The 18,456-nt window shown below is 39.9% G+C and overlaps 1 protein-coding gene across 2 annotated transcripts; it reads left to right on the top strand.

The window, feature by feature from the left end:
- The first annotated feature begins 1,352 nt into the window (after positions 1 to 1,352).
- On the top strand, positions 1,353 to 17,998 carry cyp2u1 (cytochrome P450 family 2 subfamily U member 1). Of its 2 annotated transcripts, XR_004223535.1 has the most exons (6): positions 1,353 to 2,023; positions 12,627 to 13,262; positions 14,052 to 14,213; positions 15,088 to 15,255; positions 16,640 to 16,878; positions 16,912 to 17,998. XR_004223535.1 is itself a non-coding variant. In NM_001113000.1 (5 exon segments), coding segments are annotated over 5 exon segments (1,644 nt in total). In that variant the 5' UTR covers positions 1,388 to 1,524; the 3' UTR covers positions 16,819 to 17,998.
- Positions 17,999 to 18,456: the final 458 nt, after the last annotated feature.

Below are 18,456 nucleotides of genomic sequence, written 5' to 3'. Positions count from 1 at the left end.
TGGGGGTGCCAAAATGTTAGGCACCCCCAAGTGACTTAGATCGCTCACCTTTTACCCCGGGCTGGTGCCCCTGTACGGAGATAACAGCACCAGCCCGGGGTAGCAGCGAGCGCTTCCTCCTTCCCTTTCGCTTGCGCACGCATGCGCAGTAGAGTGATAAGCCGAACTTAAACATTTAAGTCGGCTTTTCACTCTACTGCGCATGCGACGGCCGACGGATTTCGCCGACAGAAGAGAAAGGAAGGAGGAAGCGCTTGCTACAGCTACCCTGGGCTGGTGCTGTTTTCTCCTAACAGGGGCACCAGCCCAGGGTACAAGGTAAGCGATTTAAGTCACTTGGGGGTGCCTAACATTTTGGCACCCCCAAGTGACTTAGCCTTTCCTTCCCCTTTAAAATGGCAATTTTCTATTTAGGATTACCCAATAGCACATACTACTAAAAAAGTATATTTTAAGAAAATGGTTTATTTAGATAGAGCAAGTTTTACATAAGAGCTGGTTTATGCAATAAACGTTTATAGAGACCTACATTGTTGGGGGATATCGTTTTCCTTTAAGAAAAATATAAATTGGTAAATCTGGCAGTGAAAGGGTTAAAGTTCTACTCTTTTGTTTGTGAATTCGTGCTTTCTCGTTCTTTTCCAATAACTTTTGTGGGTTTGTTTTTGAACAGATTTCAAATACAGCATTGTTACATTAGAAAGAGTGTTTAAAATGATTGGTTTAACTTGGCTTTACTGCCTAAATATAGGGTTAAAGTTTCAGCCAAAAAAAAGAGGAGGGAGAGGGATCTCTGTAAGCTGATACTGTTATGGGGATTGTGATGGCAGAGACAGGGGAGAGAAGTGTGACCTGGGTGTGTCCTAGGCTGATTTTACACTTTGCCAATCGCACTCTACCCCTTTAAAGCTCCATTATGCACATATGGCTTCATGGTTGCTCCCCCACAATGGCGCTAACACTTTTGCTCTGCCCCAGCTTTCCAGCACCACTCTGCCCCTCACATCTTTGTCTGACGTGTATTCCCTGCTCTCCTTCCCAGGTTTCAAACGTCCCCCCTCCGCTGGCTCACTCCTCTGTCCGCGTACTGCCACATCCTGCCACCACAAACTACTTTCCTGCCTGCTCCGCCCCCCTTTGTACCCTCCTCCCTCAGCCTTCCACCTTATAATAAGTAGTGAGGAGGAGGATGCACGGTTTAATAAGCACTGTTACATTCAATAAAACAGACAGATCTGTACGCTTGAACACTTTAATACACCACTACTAGTGTTACCAGAAATGTGACATGTGCACTTTAAAAGAGGCGGGACAAGGAGAAGAGATGGCCTATCCCCGTTGACGTTTGATCGCGCCCCCTCCCTTCCCCCAGGAAACTAGCGGATAAGGCGCTCGCTATTGGTGCATCATGCTGCATTGTTTATCAACAGCTCCCCGGCGAGCTGCTACTTGAGCGCTGTAGTGAGCGGCTGCTGTGTCAGTGAGTGGAACTGAGGTAGAATGTCGGACCTTGCGCAGGACAGCATGTCTGGGACTCTAGACTGGAAACAAATGGGCTATGCATCCTGGTCCCTGCTGGGTGACTGCGCGTCTGTGTCGGCTTTGCTGCTATACATTGCATTGTTTCTGGGACTGTACTTGCTTATGGGCTCGCTGTGGCGTTACTATCAGATCATTCATAGCAACGCACCTCCTGGCCCTACACCCTGGCCCATTGTAGGGAATTTTGCCTTCATGCTGATGCCTGGGTGGCTAATGCAGCTGCTGAATTTTGGGATAGCCAAAGGGAAGCTGCGGAGGGTGCCAGCTGGGGCCACCAGAAGGGGTGCTTTCCTGTACCCGCACATTGTGCTGACTGAAATGGCTAAAATGTATGGGAAGATCTATGGACTCTACATTGGCACCCGTCTTATGGTCATCTTGAATGACTTCAACTCTGTGAAGGATGCACTTGTCAGTCATTCAGAGGTGTTTTCTGACCGCCCCAGTGTATCATTGGTCACCATCATTACCAAGAGAAAAGGTATTCTTAGTGCTTCTTTCCAACTCATGCCTGCCTAAGTACCCAACCTACCCAGCCAGTAGTTATCGGCAATGTCAAAACTCCTAGTCGGCCTATGTGTAGGTTGGCCCTCCTGCTCACCCAGCAATTTGGCCTTGTATCCTCGTGTTGGACTGGTCCGCCAGGACACCTGGAAAAACCCAAGTGGGCCCCGGCCCAGACCCGAGCCTTGCCAGCGCTCCCCCCGCCCAACAATGTTCCTCCCCTGATGTGTTGAACTTAAGCGCAGTCAGGTGAGGATGTTGGGCGGGGGGTTAGTGCGGCTCAGTGGGGGTCCCTAGGGGTTGTGGGGGACACACCCAACAGGGGCACCGGTGCCCCCCAGTCCGACCCTGTACAGAGCCTGCTGTGTGTGTGAACAGCAGTGTAGGACTGGCCCACCAGGATAGCAGGAAAACTCCCGGTTGGCCCAGGTGTCAGCGGGCTCTCATGCTCACCCAACCATTTACTTTGTATGCCTATACCATGGGTATTCCTCTTTTCTATATAAGTACAAAGAAAAGAAATGAAAGGAAAGATAGGTAATAATATGTACAGGGAAGTGATTAAGAGAATAAAGAAGGTGAGTTAAGAGTGAAGGAAGAATAGTTTGAATAGTGGGCCCACAGTCTAAGGTTTTCTGGTGGGCCCCTGCCACCCCAGTCCGACACTGCTTTGGTAATTTCAAAATGAGAACAAAGAGAAGATTTGGAAAGAAAGATAGTATTTAGAAAGTAAAGAGTAGGTTAGTAAGGAAGCTGAGTGATGAGAAAAAGGTAAATTATGGTGTACGGTTTTGTTGTGGGCCCCTGGCAACCCAGATGGACACTGATTATTGGAAAAGTGTGCTGCAGCAGCAAGTTCAAATCCTTAAGATCCTTTGCTTAGATACAGCATGTTAGCTTTCTTGCTCTGCAGCTACTTCCAATCTTCTTTCAGCTCACAGATGATAGATTATTTTAGTTATTCAGGATTGCTGTGCTGATTTTAAATCACAAGTGGTATATGTGGGGTTTATGATGACAAACGGTTACATAACTGGTAAAGATTTTTATTTCTACTAAACAATGTTCCCTCTAGTTCAGGGGGTGTCAAACTCAATCATAAGGAGGCCAAAATTTAAAACACAGGCTATGTCACTGGCCAAATTTTTTATTAAAATACTGTACAATCAGGAACAGTCACAGTGCAGTCAGCAATTGGTGCTGCACAGTCAGGTACAGTCACCAGGGGCCACTTAAAACAGCCAGAAGTGCTGTATTCGGCCCCGGCCCTTGTGTTTGACACATGTGCTCTAGTTTCTTAATGGTCATGTGTATACAATGTACAGTTCATATGCACTTTTGCAAAGCTTTGGGTGGGTGGGCCCAAGTAAGTACTAAACACATATTTTTGCACACAGTACTATTTGGTGCAGACACTGGCCTTCATTTTTGTGTGCAAGCTACAGCTGAGAGGAAACATGTTTGACATTTTATAGTACAGTTTTTCAACAGTGTCAGTGTTTGTAGTTCCCTAAAATTGCTTGTGGGTTTACCACATAGAGACCAAGCTATCTAATATTTCTGCTTTTTGTGCCCCATCTAAGCACACATCTTGAAAGATCCAAATGACTCAAGTGGGAGTCTTCAATAGCAGGATTATACTGCAAAATGTGTGCGTTAGGTGGCAACAATAGATCCTGGTGTGTTTCATTCGAAAAAGGTTACAAAGCACTGTTTTAATGCAACAGCAAAGACAAGATAGGTTGGTGCTGCCTCTATGAATGCTTTTGCTCTAGGCATATAGACACATTAAGATGCAATTGCTTGGAGTTGTAGAAAAGTCCCAGCATAAGATGTACAAGGTTACTACTGAAATATTGGGACATATGAATGTTTATTTAAGGGAATAGGATTCTGCTCGTTGGTTATTACACCACAATACATTACTGGGTTGTATTTTAAAGAGGAAGCTGTTTCACAAATAGCAAAAGTGTTATCATGACTTGGGACTAAAGACTAAATATTATTAGGACTTCTCAGGGGGTATAAGATACTGTATGTATGTATTTATATCTTTATTTATAAAGCGCTACTTATGTACACAGCACTGTACATTAGAATACATTAATAGAAACAGGGGGTTATTAAGATAATAATAGATAAATACAAAGTATAACAATAAATAAAGATAGATACAAGTTAAATACAGTTGCAATAAGTTAAGAGTCAAAGACACAAGAGGATGGAGGTCCCTGCCCCGTAGAGCTTACAATCTATATGGGAGGGTAACTTACAGACACAAAAAGGCAAATGCAGTATAAGTGCTGTAGGTCACAGTGGGTGACACTACAGTACAAGTGCTGATTCCCAGATCAGGTGCTGGGTGAGTGCTCCAAAAGGTAGTCTTTAAGTTTAGTTTTAAAAAGACTGGGGGGAGGATTCTCTCCGGAGGAAATCAGGGAGGGCATTCCAAATGTAAGGGGCAGCAAGGCAGAAAGGTTTAAGGCGGGAAACAGCAGTAGTAGTGGGGGGCACAACCAAACGATTGCTCTGCGAGGAACGAAGGAGTCGGCCAGGAACGTATGGAGACACAAGAGAAGAGATGTAGTGAGGCGCAGAGGAATATACTGGGCCCAAGCAGATCATTTTCTTGCCCCCCTCCCATGAAACCTGATTTGTACTCCAATATCAGCCTTAGCTTACACTGCAACACCTCATACTGCCTGTTACATGGTATAAAAAAACAATATAATAAGTGTGTTGCCATGGTCTATAATGCCCCCTCTGCTCATCCTGTCTGTCTTCACCCTTAAAGATATAGGAAAAATTATAAACCCAGTTACTATAAGGATATAAGAAGTCTATGAGGGGTTTCGTGACTGGATAAAAACATAAGGCCTCAGGCTGTGTGCTTTTATACAGGTCATGGAACTCTGAGGCAACTTCTAATATTATATTTTACAATATGGAGTTAATTGGGGTTCATTGTTTGCAGCAAGGGTAGTATCAGATAAGTGAATCCTTAGGATTATCATATAATCCTGTTTTATTTAAAGAACGGGGATCCAGAAAAGCCTGATTACACATACAACACATTTGTGGATGTATCATCGCTTGAACAAAGGAGGTGACCATTGTTACCGTACCCATTAGAGGTTAACCATCAAAAATAACTCCAACTGCAAGGTTACAGAGGAACCCAGGGTAAGTTCTAAGCAACTGAAGGCCTGTCTCACATTGGCGAATGTTGATGTTCCACCAGTCCACCATCAGGAGAACACTGAACAGCAATGGTGTGTATGGCAGGGTAGCATAGAGAAAACAACTGCTCTCCTCAAAAATATTGGGGGACAAACAAGAAGGATACTGGAATGGATGGCTTTTGTGGATGGATGAAGCCAAAATAGAACTTTTTAGCTTAAATGAGAAGCATTACATTTGGAGAAATAAAAACACTGCATTCCAGCAAAAGAACTTTATCCCATCTGTGAAACATGGTGGTCGGAGTGTTCTGGTTTGGGCCTGTTTTGCTGCATCTGGGCCTGGACAGCTTGCCATCATTGATGGTACAAAGAATTCTGAACTATACAAATGAATTCTAAAGGAGAATGTCAAGACATCTGTGAACTGAAACTCAAGAGACAGTGGGTAATGCAGCAAGACAATGAAACACACAAGTCATTCAACCAAAGAGTGGTTAAAGAAGAATATAGTGAATGTTCTGAATGGCCATGTCCTGAATTTAATTCAATTAAAATGTTGTGGAAAGACCTAAAGCATGTGGTCCATGTGAGGAAACCCACCAACATCCAAAAGCTTAAGCTGTTCTGTATGGAGAAATGGGCTTCTGTATGGAGAAATGGGTTATTGGATCATTTTCTCAATAAATAGATGACCAAATATAATCATTTTGGTTTCATTTGTTTCACTAAGTGTTCATCTTTTAGGATTTGTTTGAAAATCAGATGATGTTTTAGGTTACATTCATATAAAATATATAACATTTTTAAGGGTTCACAAATTTTCAAGCACCACTTTTATATATGGTTTTGTATTTGTCTAATGCAAAATACATAAAATTCTAATTGTATAATTTTTTCCTGACATCTATGAAGGTTTTTCTGACTGTCTGTGTACTGAATTAAACAGTTGTTCAGATTTCTCCCTCCCTTCATAAAATAATAATCTTCAGACACCATGCTGGTCTGACATAATTGGAAGCATGAAAATGCCTGGTAATGGCAGACAGACATCTTAAAGGAGCAGATAAGGTTGTATTCACCTACTTGATACGCCGGCTGGTGCTCCTGTTAGCATGCAGACTCGGTGTACATGCAGGCATGTGATCCTCTTCTGTCTTCTTTCTTTGTGCCGGCTGCGCATGTACGGTAGAGTGAAAAGCTGCACTTTAACAAAAAACTTGACTTTTTGACTCCACTGCGCATGTGCAGGACCCGGGAAAAGAAAGGAAGAGGATCTCTCGCCTGCATATACTCCAGGCTGGTGCAATTTTCTGCTAATAGGAGCACCAGCCTGGGGTATCAGGTAAGTGATGTCAATTACTGGGGGCTGCCTAAAATGTTGTCACCCCCCCCAGAGATTCAACCTTTTCCTTTCTTGATAGATAGTCTTATGCACTAAGCACGTTAAAGCGAATTTCCTCTAATAATAATTTTTTATTTCCAGATAAGGGGATTTGGATAAGCACACCTTAAATATACAAAAAATTATTTAAAAATCAAATAAACCCAATAGGATTTTTTTGCCACAAATATGGATCCATGTGGTTTATTTGGAATTTGGAGTAAAATGTAATGTTTTAAAATTACAGAGAAAAAGGAAATCATTTTTAAAAATAGAATTATTTGTTTAAATGGACTCTGTGGGAGATAGCCTTCCTGTAATTCTAAACTTTCTGCAGAATATGAGGATATGAGATCCTATACCTGTATTTGAATAAAACAGGTGCTAGACTGAATCTGTGTCATATCAGTGCTAGTGACAAATTGTGCAACTGTCATTGTGACAGAATGAAGACAGGTGTGGGTCTGGCCAATACAGTGGGAATCAAATAACCACAATCCCTTGCAGCATATTTTGTATTATGAAGAAAAACAGTTTGTTTGTGAATCAAGGGTCATTGTGACATAACCTTGCCCTGTCAATATATACACTCTTTCTAGCAACCCTCAACTTTGAACTTTTAAAAAGTTCCACTGCTCCCTGCTATTTGAAGTGCTTCATGCCATTTCCAAGAAATAGGTATTTCTGATCATGAAAGTGTCTGCACAGTATGAGATTATAATTGATCATTTTTGTTCTTAGTTAAACCCAAACTGTCCCAAAGGTCCCCATACACTATAAGATCAATGTCACCAAGCGAGCAGATCTTCACCCGATATCCCCAAGTAAAGCAAGTGGCTTTAAAAAAAAATAATCCGATCGTTTGGCCCTGGGGCCAAACGATCGGATTACATTTGCGGCCATGGGGCAGTCGATTCGGGGACCACATCAACGAGCCGATGCGGTCCCCGATCCAACTGGATTTTCTAACCTGGCCGATCGATATCTGGCCAATTTCAGGCCAAATAAGGGCTAAGATTGGCTATTAAGTAGCCTCTATACTCACTATCAGCTTGCAGGAGGCTTTCTTTGGTAGTAAATCTTGTTTTTATTCCCTATAACCTAAACTGCTACCAAGTCAGGAATTCAAAAATAACTACCTGGTTTGGGGGCACTGAGAGCAACATCCAAGGGGTTAGGGAGCAACCTGTTGCCCCCGAGCCACTGGTTGGGGATCACTGGTGTAGATGTTTAAGTTGTTATGATGCACAAAGCTATGAATAAAAGTAGTGCTTAGCAATGTATAAATATCAGATATGCTACACTATATGGACAAAAGTATGTGAACCCTCCCCTTCTGTGTATTAGAATTGTTTATTTAAGCCACAGCCATCGTTGCTGACACAGTAGCCCCTATATTATAAAATTGTTCCATAACTGTGTGGAATACCCTATCCTGCTGTTTCTGCCCAACCCTGTCACCCATGCACAAAATAATGTCCATACAGAATTGGTTTGCAGAGACTGGAGGGGACCCACTTGACTGGCTTGTACAGATGCTTGACCTGTTCCCTGACTGATCACCTTTTGGATGAATTGGAACACCAACTGAGGGCCAGGCCAGATACCCCAGCATACCCCAGAGTCAAATCCTACCAGTGTTCCAATATCCAGTGGAAAGCCTTCACAGGGCATTTGTATGATTTTGGAATAAGGTGTTGAACAGCCAGGTGCCCCTATATATTTGGTCATATAGTGCATAATTGTGTCATACAAAGATAGTGTCACACCCCTCTGCTAATACAGACTATATCTACCTCGTATCAGCATCTGCCCATGGAGAAACCAACAGGTATTACAGGACAGGACATTTAACTTACATAGGTAGTACAAATTATGGGAAGGCCATCTCCCATGGACTCCATTACAAACAAATAATTAAATTTTTTACAAATTATTTTTTTTTATAATAAGAAAACAGTACCTTGCACTTGATTCCAGTTAATATATTGTTAATTTATATTGGTGGCAAAAACAATCCTATTGGGTTTATTTAATGTTTAAATTATTTTTTTGTAAACGTAAAGTATGGTGATCCAAGTTATGGAAAATCCCTTATCCAGAAAACCCCTAGTCTGGAGCATTCTGGATAACAGGTCCTTTACCTGTATATAATTCCCTATATTCGACTAATCTCCCCGTGTGCCAGAGCCCTAAAAGTAAAAGACAAATCTCTTTCTAAGAATACCACCGAGCAGCATTGTTTGTCATTCTCTCTCTTTTGATCTTATCAGAAAATGCAATCTAGATGCAAGGTAAAGGCCAAGCTGCCAAAGTCAAAGTGCAAAAAGTACCCATAGGAGATATCGCCAAATGCAATTGTTTATTTACTGGGATGGCACATTCATGTTCTTTCTTTCTTTTTTTTTTAACTTATCTTATCATTGACTACAATAAAACGTTATGGCTTAACTTACTATTTTATCACATGTATAAACCAGGTAAAATATAAATAAAGGTTTGTTTTTTTTAAAAGATTTTACCATGTTGGAAGAATTATTAATAACTTCAGAATTGCAAAGGTATTCTCATCACAGAAAAGACATTTAATGAAAAAAAACTCTGCATGGACTTGCATTGCATTGCAAGCTTTCTTTTGTTTAGAGTGTTAATAGTTTAGTACTGCCATATGAAAGAACTGAATTAGACATGGTAGGAAGCTGGGACTCTCACCCCATACATTGCATATATTAAAGAACTACACATTAATTAGTTGCACCTACCCCTGAAGCATAAAATACATGGTTCCCTAGGTACTTGCACTCCCTAACTTATGTATGCCTAATGACAAAACAAGCTAGGGGCACGTCAGGGGATGCCCACGTGCCTTCCAGCTCCCTCTCCTCCTGTATGCAATGCCACATAACATAGAGAGGTGCAACTTACTCCTAAATTTGACTAGATTTGAAAATGAGCCCTTCTGTCTCAAATTTGTGTTTTAAATGTTTAGTTTCTGACCAACTACACATGAATTAATGAATAAATGTTATAACCAGAAATCGATTAACACATTCCCAGTTCATTATAGAGAATGGCGCATCATGCCTTCTTTAGTGCAATACTCATGGTACAAAAGCCCAGCAACAGTTTTCCTGCAAAATATTGTCAAATGTGGGCAATAATAGTCTTCTTGAGTACTTGCCCTCTGATTAGATAGATGCTGCATGTAATAACCATTAAATTAAAAATCCACCTCAGCAACCAATTACGAATGAAAATAGCTGTGAATAGCTTCATGGAAAATGTTTAAACTACTGCTTGATAATTGTTATGAATTCATTGTGCCCTTGAGTTTTGAACTGCACTTCCACTCTACACTACTGCTTTTGTAAATACATAGACAGGTCAGAGAAGCTGAGCAATGCTGTTTATTAGAGATTTTGCAAAGCATGCATATATTTAATCTCCAGAGTAAATCATTATCTTACAGTACTAGCAGTAGCAGTATTTAGGCATATCAGGTCGATCTAAATAGGCCATTGAATTGTTTGCTTGAGTGATGTACAGTAGAAACAGTGAATGAGTAAATTATATTGGGTATACTTATGAGAAACCTGCTGAATACAATTCATGATAGTAACATTAAGGGGCTGATTTATCAAAGTCAGAATTTCAGAGTTTTAATAGTACGATTCATAATAAATACGAAAAATACGATTTTTTTCCCATTTGTACTCATTTGGACTTTAATGAATGGGCCCCTTAAGGTGTACAATTTGTATTTTTGTTTCTATATTTTAGGTACCCAATGAAAGTAAGGTAAAAAAAACTATACACTGTATATTATTATTATTAAAGGAGAAGGAAAGGCTAAGTCACTTGGGGGTGCCAAAATGTTAGGCACCCCCAAGTGACTTAGATCGCTTACCTTTTACCCCGGGCTGGTGCCCCTGTATGGAGAGAACAGCACCAGCCCGGGGTACCTGCAGCGCTTCCTCCTTCCTTTTCGCTTGCGCGCGCATGCGCATTAGAGTGAAAAGCTGAACTTAAACAAGAAAGTCGGCTTTTCACTGTACTGCGCATGCGCCGGCCGACGGATTTCGCCGGCAGAAGAGAAAGGAAGGAGGAAGCGCTTCCTACAGGTACCCCGGGCTGGTGCTGTTCTCTCCTAACAGGGGCACCAGCCCTGGGTACAAGGTAAGCGATCTAAGTCACTTGGGGGTGCCTAACATTTTGGCACCCCCAAGTGACTTAGCCTTACCTTCTCCTTTAACATGTACAGTGGTGTGAAAAACTATTTGCCCCCTTCCTGATTTCTTATTCTTTTGCATGTTTGTGACACTTAAATGTTTCTGCTCATCAAAAACCGTTAACTATCAAAAAGATAACATAATTGAACACAAAATGCAGTTTTTAAATGAAGGTTTACGTTATTAAGGGAGAAAAAAAACTCCAAATCTACATGGCCCTGTGTGAAAAAGTGATTGCCCCCCTTGTTAAAAAATAACTTAACTGTGGTTTATCAATTTAAATTTTCAATTTCAATATCAATTTCTGTAGTCACCCCCAGGCCTGATTACTGCCACACCTGTTTCAATCAAGAAATCACTTAAATAGGAGCTACCTGACACAGAGAAGTAGACCAAAAGCACCTCAAAAGCTAGACATCATGCCAAGATCCAAAGAAATTCAGGAACAAATGAGAACAAAAGTAATTGAGATCTATCAGTCTGGTAAAGGTTATAAAGCCATTTCTAAAGCTTTGGGACTCCAGCGAACCACAGTGAGAGCCATTATCCACAAATGGCAAAAACATGGAACAGTGGTGAACCTTCCCAGGAGTGGCCGGCCGACCAAAATTACCCCAACAGCGCAGAGACAACTCATCCGAGAGGCCACAAAAGACCTCAGAACAACATCTAAAGAACTGCAGGCCTCACTTGCCTCAATTAAGGTCAGTGTTCACTGCTCCACCATAAGAAAGAGACTGGGCAAAAACGGCCTGCAAGGCGCAAACCACTTTTAAGCAAAAAGAACATTATGGCTCGTCTCAATTTTGCTAAAAAACATCTCAATGATTGCCAAGACTTTTGGGAAAATATCTTGTGGACCGACAAGACAAAAGTTGAACTTTTTGGAAGGTGCGTGTCCCGTTACATCTGGCATAAAAGTAACACAGCATTTCAGAAAAAGAACATCATACCAACAGTAAAATATGGTGGCGGTAGTGTGATGGTCTGGGGTTGTTTTGCTGCTTCAGGACCTGGAAGGCTTGCTGTGATAGATGGAACCATGAATTCTACTGTCTACCAAAAAATCCTGAAGGAGAATGTCCGGCCATCTGTTCGTCAACTCAAGCTGAAGCGATCTTGGGTGCTGCAGCAGGACAATGACCCAAAACACACCAGCAAATCCACCTCTGAATGGCTGAAGAAAAACAAAATGAAGACTTTGGAGTGGCCTAGTCAAAGTCCTGACCTGAATCCTATTGAGATGTTTTGGCATGACCTTAAAAAGGCGGTTCATGCTAGAAAACCCTCAAATAAAGCTGAATTACAACAATTCTGCAAAGATGAGTGGGCCAAAATTCCTCCAGAGCGCTGTAAAAGACTCATTGCAAGTTATCGCAAACGCTTGATTGCAGTTATTGCTGCTAAGGGTGGCCCAACCAGTTATTAGGTTCAGGGGGCAATTACTTTTTCACACAGGGCCATGTAGGTTTGGATTTTTTTTCTCCCTAAATAATAAAAACCCTCATTTAAAAACTGCATTTTGTGTTTACTTGTGTTATCTTTGACTAATAGTTAAATGTGTTTGATGATCAGAAACATTTTGTGTGACAAACATGCAAAAGAATAAGAAATCAGGAAGGGGGCAAATAGTTTTTCACACCACTGTATTTATTAAGCGCCAACATATTCTGCAGTGCTGTACAATTTTTACTGGGTAGACTAAAAAGGAAAACCAGAGCTAAAATGTATTATGTGGGAGATTTCCTGGCTCTGAAAGGACTAATAGATTCATTTTCTTCTTTTTAGGTATTGTATTTGCACCTTATGGACCCATTTGGAGGCAGCAAAGAAGATTTTCTCATTCTACCCTCAGACATTTTGGACTCGGCAAACTCAGCCTTGAGCCCAAGATAATAGAAGAATTTAAATATGTGAAAGCTGAAATGCTTAAATTCGGAAACAAAGGGTTTAGCCCTTTTGAGATCATTAATAATGCAGTTTCCAATGTTATTTGTTCCATAAGTTTTGGCAAACGCTTCAATTATGAAGACAAAGAGTTTAAGACTATGCTGAGTCTGATGTCTCGTGGGCTTGAAATCAGTGTAAACAGTGAGGCCGTCCTGATCTGTTTGTGTTCCTGGCTGTATTACCTGCCCTTTGGACCTTTTAAGGAACTGCGTCAAATTGTGATTGATATTACTGCTTTTCTTAAGAGAATCATTGCCGAGCACCAGGTCACTTTAGATCCGGCTAACCCCAGAGATTTTATTGACATGTACCTTCTTCATATAAAAGAGGAGCAAAAAGGGCAGGCAGAGAGTATTTTCAACACAGAATATCTCTTTTATATCATTGGTGATCTCTTTATAGCAGGCACAGACACAACCACCAACACTCTACTATGGTCTCTTTTGTATATGTGCCTTTATCCAGATGTGCAGGGTAAATATCTTTACTTTATTTGTTTAACAAAATATATGTAAGGCTTTGTGATGGCAGATTAATAGTAGATTGTAAAAGTTAGCTAGTGAATTAAAAGTAACCCACTGTGGCTGTTGGCATGCAATTGTGCAAATCAACTGAGGGCAGGTTCATGTGCTACACAGCTCCAGACATATGAAAAAGTTAGAAAAAAATAAGTGTATTAGCAGTCACGTCAGAGTCCCATTAGCATATTAGCACTGTTATAACAATATATTTTTATAGAATATTCATGGCTATAGTGTGTTATATAATATGACTTGCATAAAATAGCTGATTATACAGTAACAAGTAGAGATGAAACATGCACAGATAAAAGTCAATTTTATTGATTTATTTTGGCATTTAAGTAGACCCTCACTGCTCTCATGATGTAGACCATAATGATAAAATTGTATGAAACCAAGGTTTGTATGATTTGTGCTACATGTATACTGGCCAATCCATCATAACTAATATGTCATAATAATAACAGTCAGCCAAATCCTGCAAAAAGTGCTGGGATTCAGCCAAATCCCAAACTGAATCCTAGATTGGTTGCATCCCTAGCAAATATACACAGATGGAGTCCTCCGTGACATTATACTAATGATTTAAAATAGAATAAATTGAACATAGAACGTATCTCTTGTGATATGCAGGCATTATCATTTATGTGAATATCTTTATTATTATGCACATAGATAATACTTATTACCTGATGAGGACATCTTAGGAACAGTGTTCATGTTATGTACTCTTCTTTAACAGAGAAAGTCCAGGCTGAGATTGATACAGTCATTGGCCGGGATAGGCCTCCGTCACTTACAGACAAGTCTCAGATGCCCTTTACAGAAGCTACTATTATGGAGGTTCAAAGAATGACTGTAGTCGTCCCTCTTTCTGTACCACATATGGCTTCAGAATCTTCAGGTATGCAATTGTCAGCTGGAGAGCTTTTTATTTTTTCCAAAAACCCCAAAAAAACTTAGCAGCAAGCTCAAGGGAACAATTATGTTTGTGACCTTTAGTGAGTCCAAGAACTCACTCGCAGTTTCTGCAATTGTTTTGCCCAAATCCAGACACTCAAGCCTTAATAAATATGCCACTTAGAGACCTTTTAAAAACTTGAGATTTACATTAACATTGTTAAGGTTTTTTTAGAAACTTTAAGTGAATTAGTAAGTTTTAGAGCAAAATTAAACTTGAATCGCAGTAAAAGTTGAAATTTGAATGTTGATAAATCAGCCCCTAGCTAAATTAATATTAAATTCAGAAGCTTATATACACTGTTACACTTTTGCCAAGTATTCCTTCTTACATTCTGGGTCATCCTTATTGACAGCTTTGCGCTTGGTAACCTGTGCAGCTACCCAGTGGGTGGGTTTTACATTGTTAATTATATCACAGGACCTTGGAATTGCAGAATTTTCATTGCATTGGTAGTATATATAAGCCCTATGTGATTTACTCAACACATTTGCAAATAATGAATAGTTCTTCTTTAAGAACTAGCATTTTTACACATGAGCATTCAGAATGCCAGCTTACAATCTGCCTGATTGTTAATGTAAATAAAACCATAGCAACCAGATAGCTGCTGAAATTCCAAACTGGATAGCTGCTGAGCAAAAATCTAAATGCATCATACTAAAAGTTAATTTAAATTAATGTAATTTTCTTTTGCTGCGTGGAACTGGCAGCAAAAGTACCTGTTTGAATTGGGAGTGGTTTTAATTAATTGGAATATACTGTACTTTTAATATTTGAGCATTGTTAATGCAAATATTTTTTTCTTCCAACTCAGTTTTCCATGGATATACAATACCAAAAGGCAGTGTGGTAATGGCCAATCTCTGGTCTGTGCACAGAGACCCAAAAGTTTGGGAGAAGCCTAATGATTTCATGCCCAAGAGGTTTCTAGATGAGAATGGGCAAATCCTCAAAAAAGAAGCATTTATTCCTTTCGGAATAGGTAAGTATAATATTTTCGTATACTTTTATTTCACATGGATTGTGCAACATCAAATGTATTTTTGGTAAATAGATGAAAGCATATATCTCATCTTGTTTTGGAAAAATAACATTTCTTGTCCAGGCTCTTTTGAAAAGCAGCTGCAGCTAAAATACTCCCTGCCCCTAAATATATGATCTGCATTAGCTATATAGAGGAAGGGAATCGGTTATCTTGAAATCCATTATCCTGAAACATATAGCAACCCTAACTGAAAAAAGATAGCCCTGCACTCACCAAATTGCTGCAGTGATATCTGTTCTATCACATCTTGTTCTAAATAGCGATTGTATTTTCTTTTTCTATATGTTTTATAAAGCAACCAACATCCTCAATGTAGAAAGGCATATACATCAAACATATGACAAAAATATGTACAAATATTGACTCATACAGGAGGTAATACACACACACCAAGTAAATTGCACATTAACCACCATTTGTTATACAATGTACATATAACATGTAGCATGTAACTTGAAGTTACACTGTGGACAGTGAATATGAAGAAACAGTGCACAACTTAGTGATGCTGTACTAATGGCAAAAAAGTCAAACTCTCACAATCTCCTATTCCAGAGAGATCTATGGGAAAAGTTCTGCCTAAGGCAGATTTGGAGTAGACAGGCACTCCACCTTGCAGAGTTGCTAAACTGATCACCTGAGCCCTTCAGACACTGACAACAGAGTAGTACAGTGAGGTTGAAGGCTGCTATTTGTTGCCACATCACATAAGGTTTTTGGCTCTTGAACAGACATTGCAAACCAGGACGCTGCCAGGGTCTATCACAACAAAGTTACCAGGGTCCAGCAGAGTCTATGTATTGATTTGCATCCCCTCCATGTAGTAATTGCATCCCAGACCCCTGGTAATTATCTTCAGCTTTGTTCAATCTTCTAATTAAAGTAAAGCAGCCCTAAGGCATATAAACAAAGGACATAATTTGACCAATATAAAATGCTAGCATAGAGAGATCCATTGGGAACCTGTACCTCATTATGAAAAAGCATGAACTAATTTTCCTAGGTGTGCTGCATACAGAACTGGTGACTATAAATTCCTAAAGGATGTCCATGGTTTATTTTATTGAGGTCATACATAACTAGTACTGCCTGCCCTGCATTGCTGTAGTCCAGTAGATAAATCAGTATGTATATTACATGCCTGTGAGTGCTGGATCTTCTGCTTTTATCACATTTTTGCAATCATCACAGTTTTGTCATTTCCCTCCATAGGCCCAGGGTTTGGGGGAAGTTTTCACTACATTATGTATTTGGGTCCTGTTGGGTGAATTTCTCTAATACAGTATTCATAATGACTGTATGTTCACTTTCATTTAAACAGGTCGGCGAGTCTGCATGGGGGAGCAGTTGGCTAAGATGGAACTGTTCCTGATGTTTGTTAACCTGCTACAGTCTTTTAGCTTTTCCTTGGCTGATGACACATTCAAGCCATCACTTGAAGGGCGATTTGGTCTCACTCTTGCACCCTATCCATTTGACATCAAGATCACAAAACGATAGAGCTTATAATGTAATATCACCTTTCCCAAAAGTCTGCTCTGAATAAATGGCAGAAAACAAGGCCCGTGAATTACACTGATTTCCACAGTTCCTGGCATGCATCTTGCATTGCACTGGGGTGTAATTTGTTCTGTGTATAAGTCTAGAAACTACCCTGAAGTAAGTTTAATCTGTGGTCATGTTAAATAATGATAATCAGTGGTAATTTGTTGAACTTGAAAAATACATTTCTATATCTAATATGCAACACATAGTAATGCACAGCTATATCCAAATATAGATAACCACAGATATGGGGTTGCACTCAGGGATTGACACGCACAATGAAGTGATAAGCAGTGTTTAGAACACATATAGGAGAAAGATAATCATTAACATGAATATAATACCCTTAACACACCAAAAAGTATTTGACTCCTGTTAGATACAGAGTGCTGGTTGAATTTTCCTAAGGGCATACTGGCTCTATGCTACTTACTATGGGCAACAGCTTTTTCTCAGTTACATTACCCTAGTTTAAAGTTTTAGGTTTCTTTAGCAGTGTGCTCTTGTAAGCACTACACATAGTACATATAAAATCCCAAAGCTGCAAATAGTTCCTAATGCTAACAACAATGCAAACATTTCTATAGAAGAATGTTCTACATTAATTACATTTCCCTGTCTGTGTTTTCAGGGATGGTTTGGTTGATAATGCTAACTATGGTTTCCTACCTGTAAATGTACTCATTCTAATTTTTATTATAAAATATATTTTAATTTGGTAACTTTGGATGTTAATAATATCAAAGTATTTTTATATAGACTGCACAAAATATGTAATTTGTATTGCATCAGATGGTGATCAGATTGTCTGGCTGATGTGGTGCTCTTCTAAAGATGTTTTAAAAAATGCCTGATCAATATGTGGCTGAAGGCTGGCAGGCAGTTGCATTTCCTCCACGCATGTTGTATCAGGTTGTGTTTTTTTTGTTAACTGTCTCTTCATTACAATTAATCTCTTTAAGGACTCTGTTCTCTAGTGTATATATTATTAGTCCAAGATCTAGAATGTAAAGAGCAATCAGTTTTCTTGTGATTGTATGAGACCCAGAACTTTGTTTATTTTGTGCAAAAACACAGTATGTTCTGAAATGTTAATGTTTGTTTTGTTTTTATTAAAAAAAATCTTATAGCCTGATTGCAAACAATCTCCACTTTGTTATACACTGGTTTTTCATTCATCAAACAAAAGTGGCAAAACTGTACACTATCCAAAATAATAAATCCAGGGGAGCAGAGCTAGGCCTAATCAGATTGTGGTTAATCATTTGGTGATTCAATCATTAGGAAAGTGTACAGGCTAATCTGTAGAACGGATCGCTACAACCAAACAGTTTGCTGTCTTCCTGGTGCCAGGGTTCGGCATCTGGTTGATCAGGTTGCCAAATTATTGGGTGGGGCTGGCCATGACCCAGCTGTCTTGGTACATATTGTACTAATGACAAAATGAATGGTAGGTGGAGGACCTTAAAGAGTGAGTTCAGGGATCAAGGCTATAAGATTAAGGAAAGCTTCACCAATGTAATTTTTACTGATGTTTTGCCGGTGCCACGTGCAAGTTTAGGGAGACAGCGGGAGCTTAGGGAGCTAAATGCA

Source organism: Xenopus tropicalis, chromosome 1, assembly GCF_000004195.4.
Source record: "Xenopus tropicalis strain Nigerian chromosome 1, UCB_Xtro_10.0, whole genome shotgun sequence".
NCBI lineage: Eukaryota > Metazoa > Chordata > Amphibia > Anura > Pipidae > Xenopus > Xenopus tropicalis.
The sequence above is the reverse complement of the archived record's forward strand: the minus strand, read 5'-3'. Positions and strand labels throughout refer to the sequence as shown.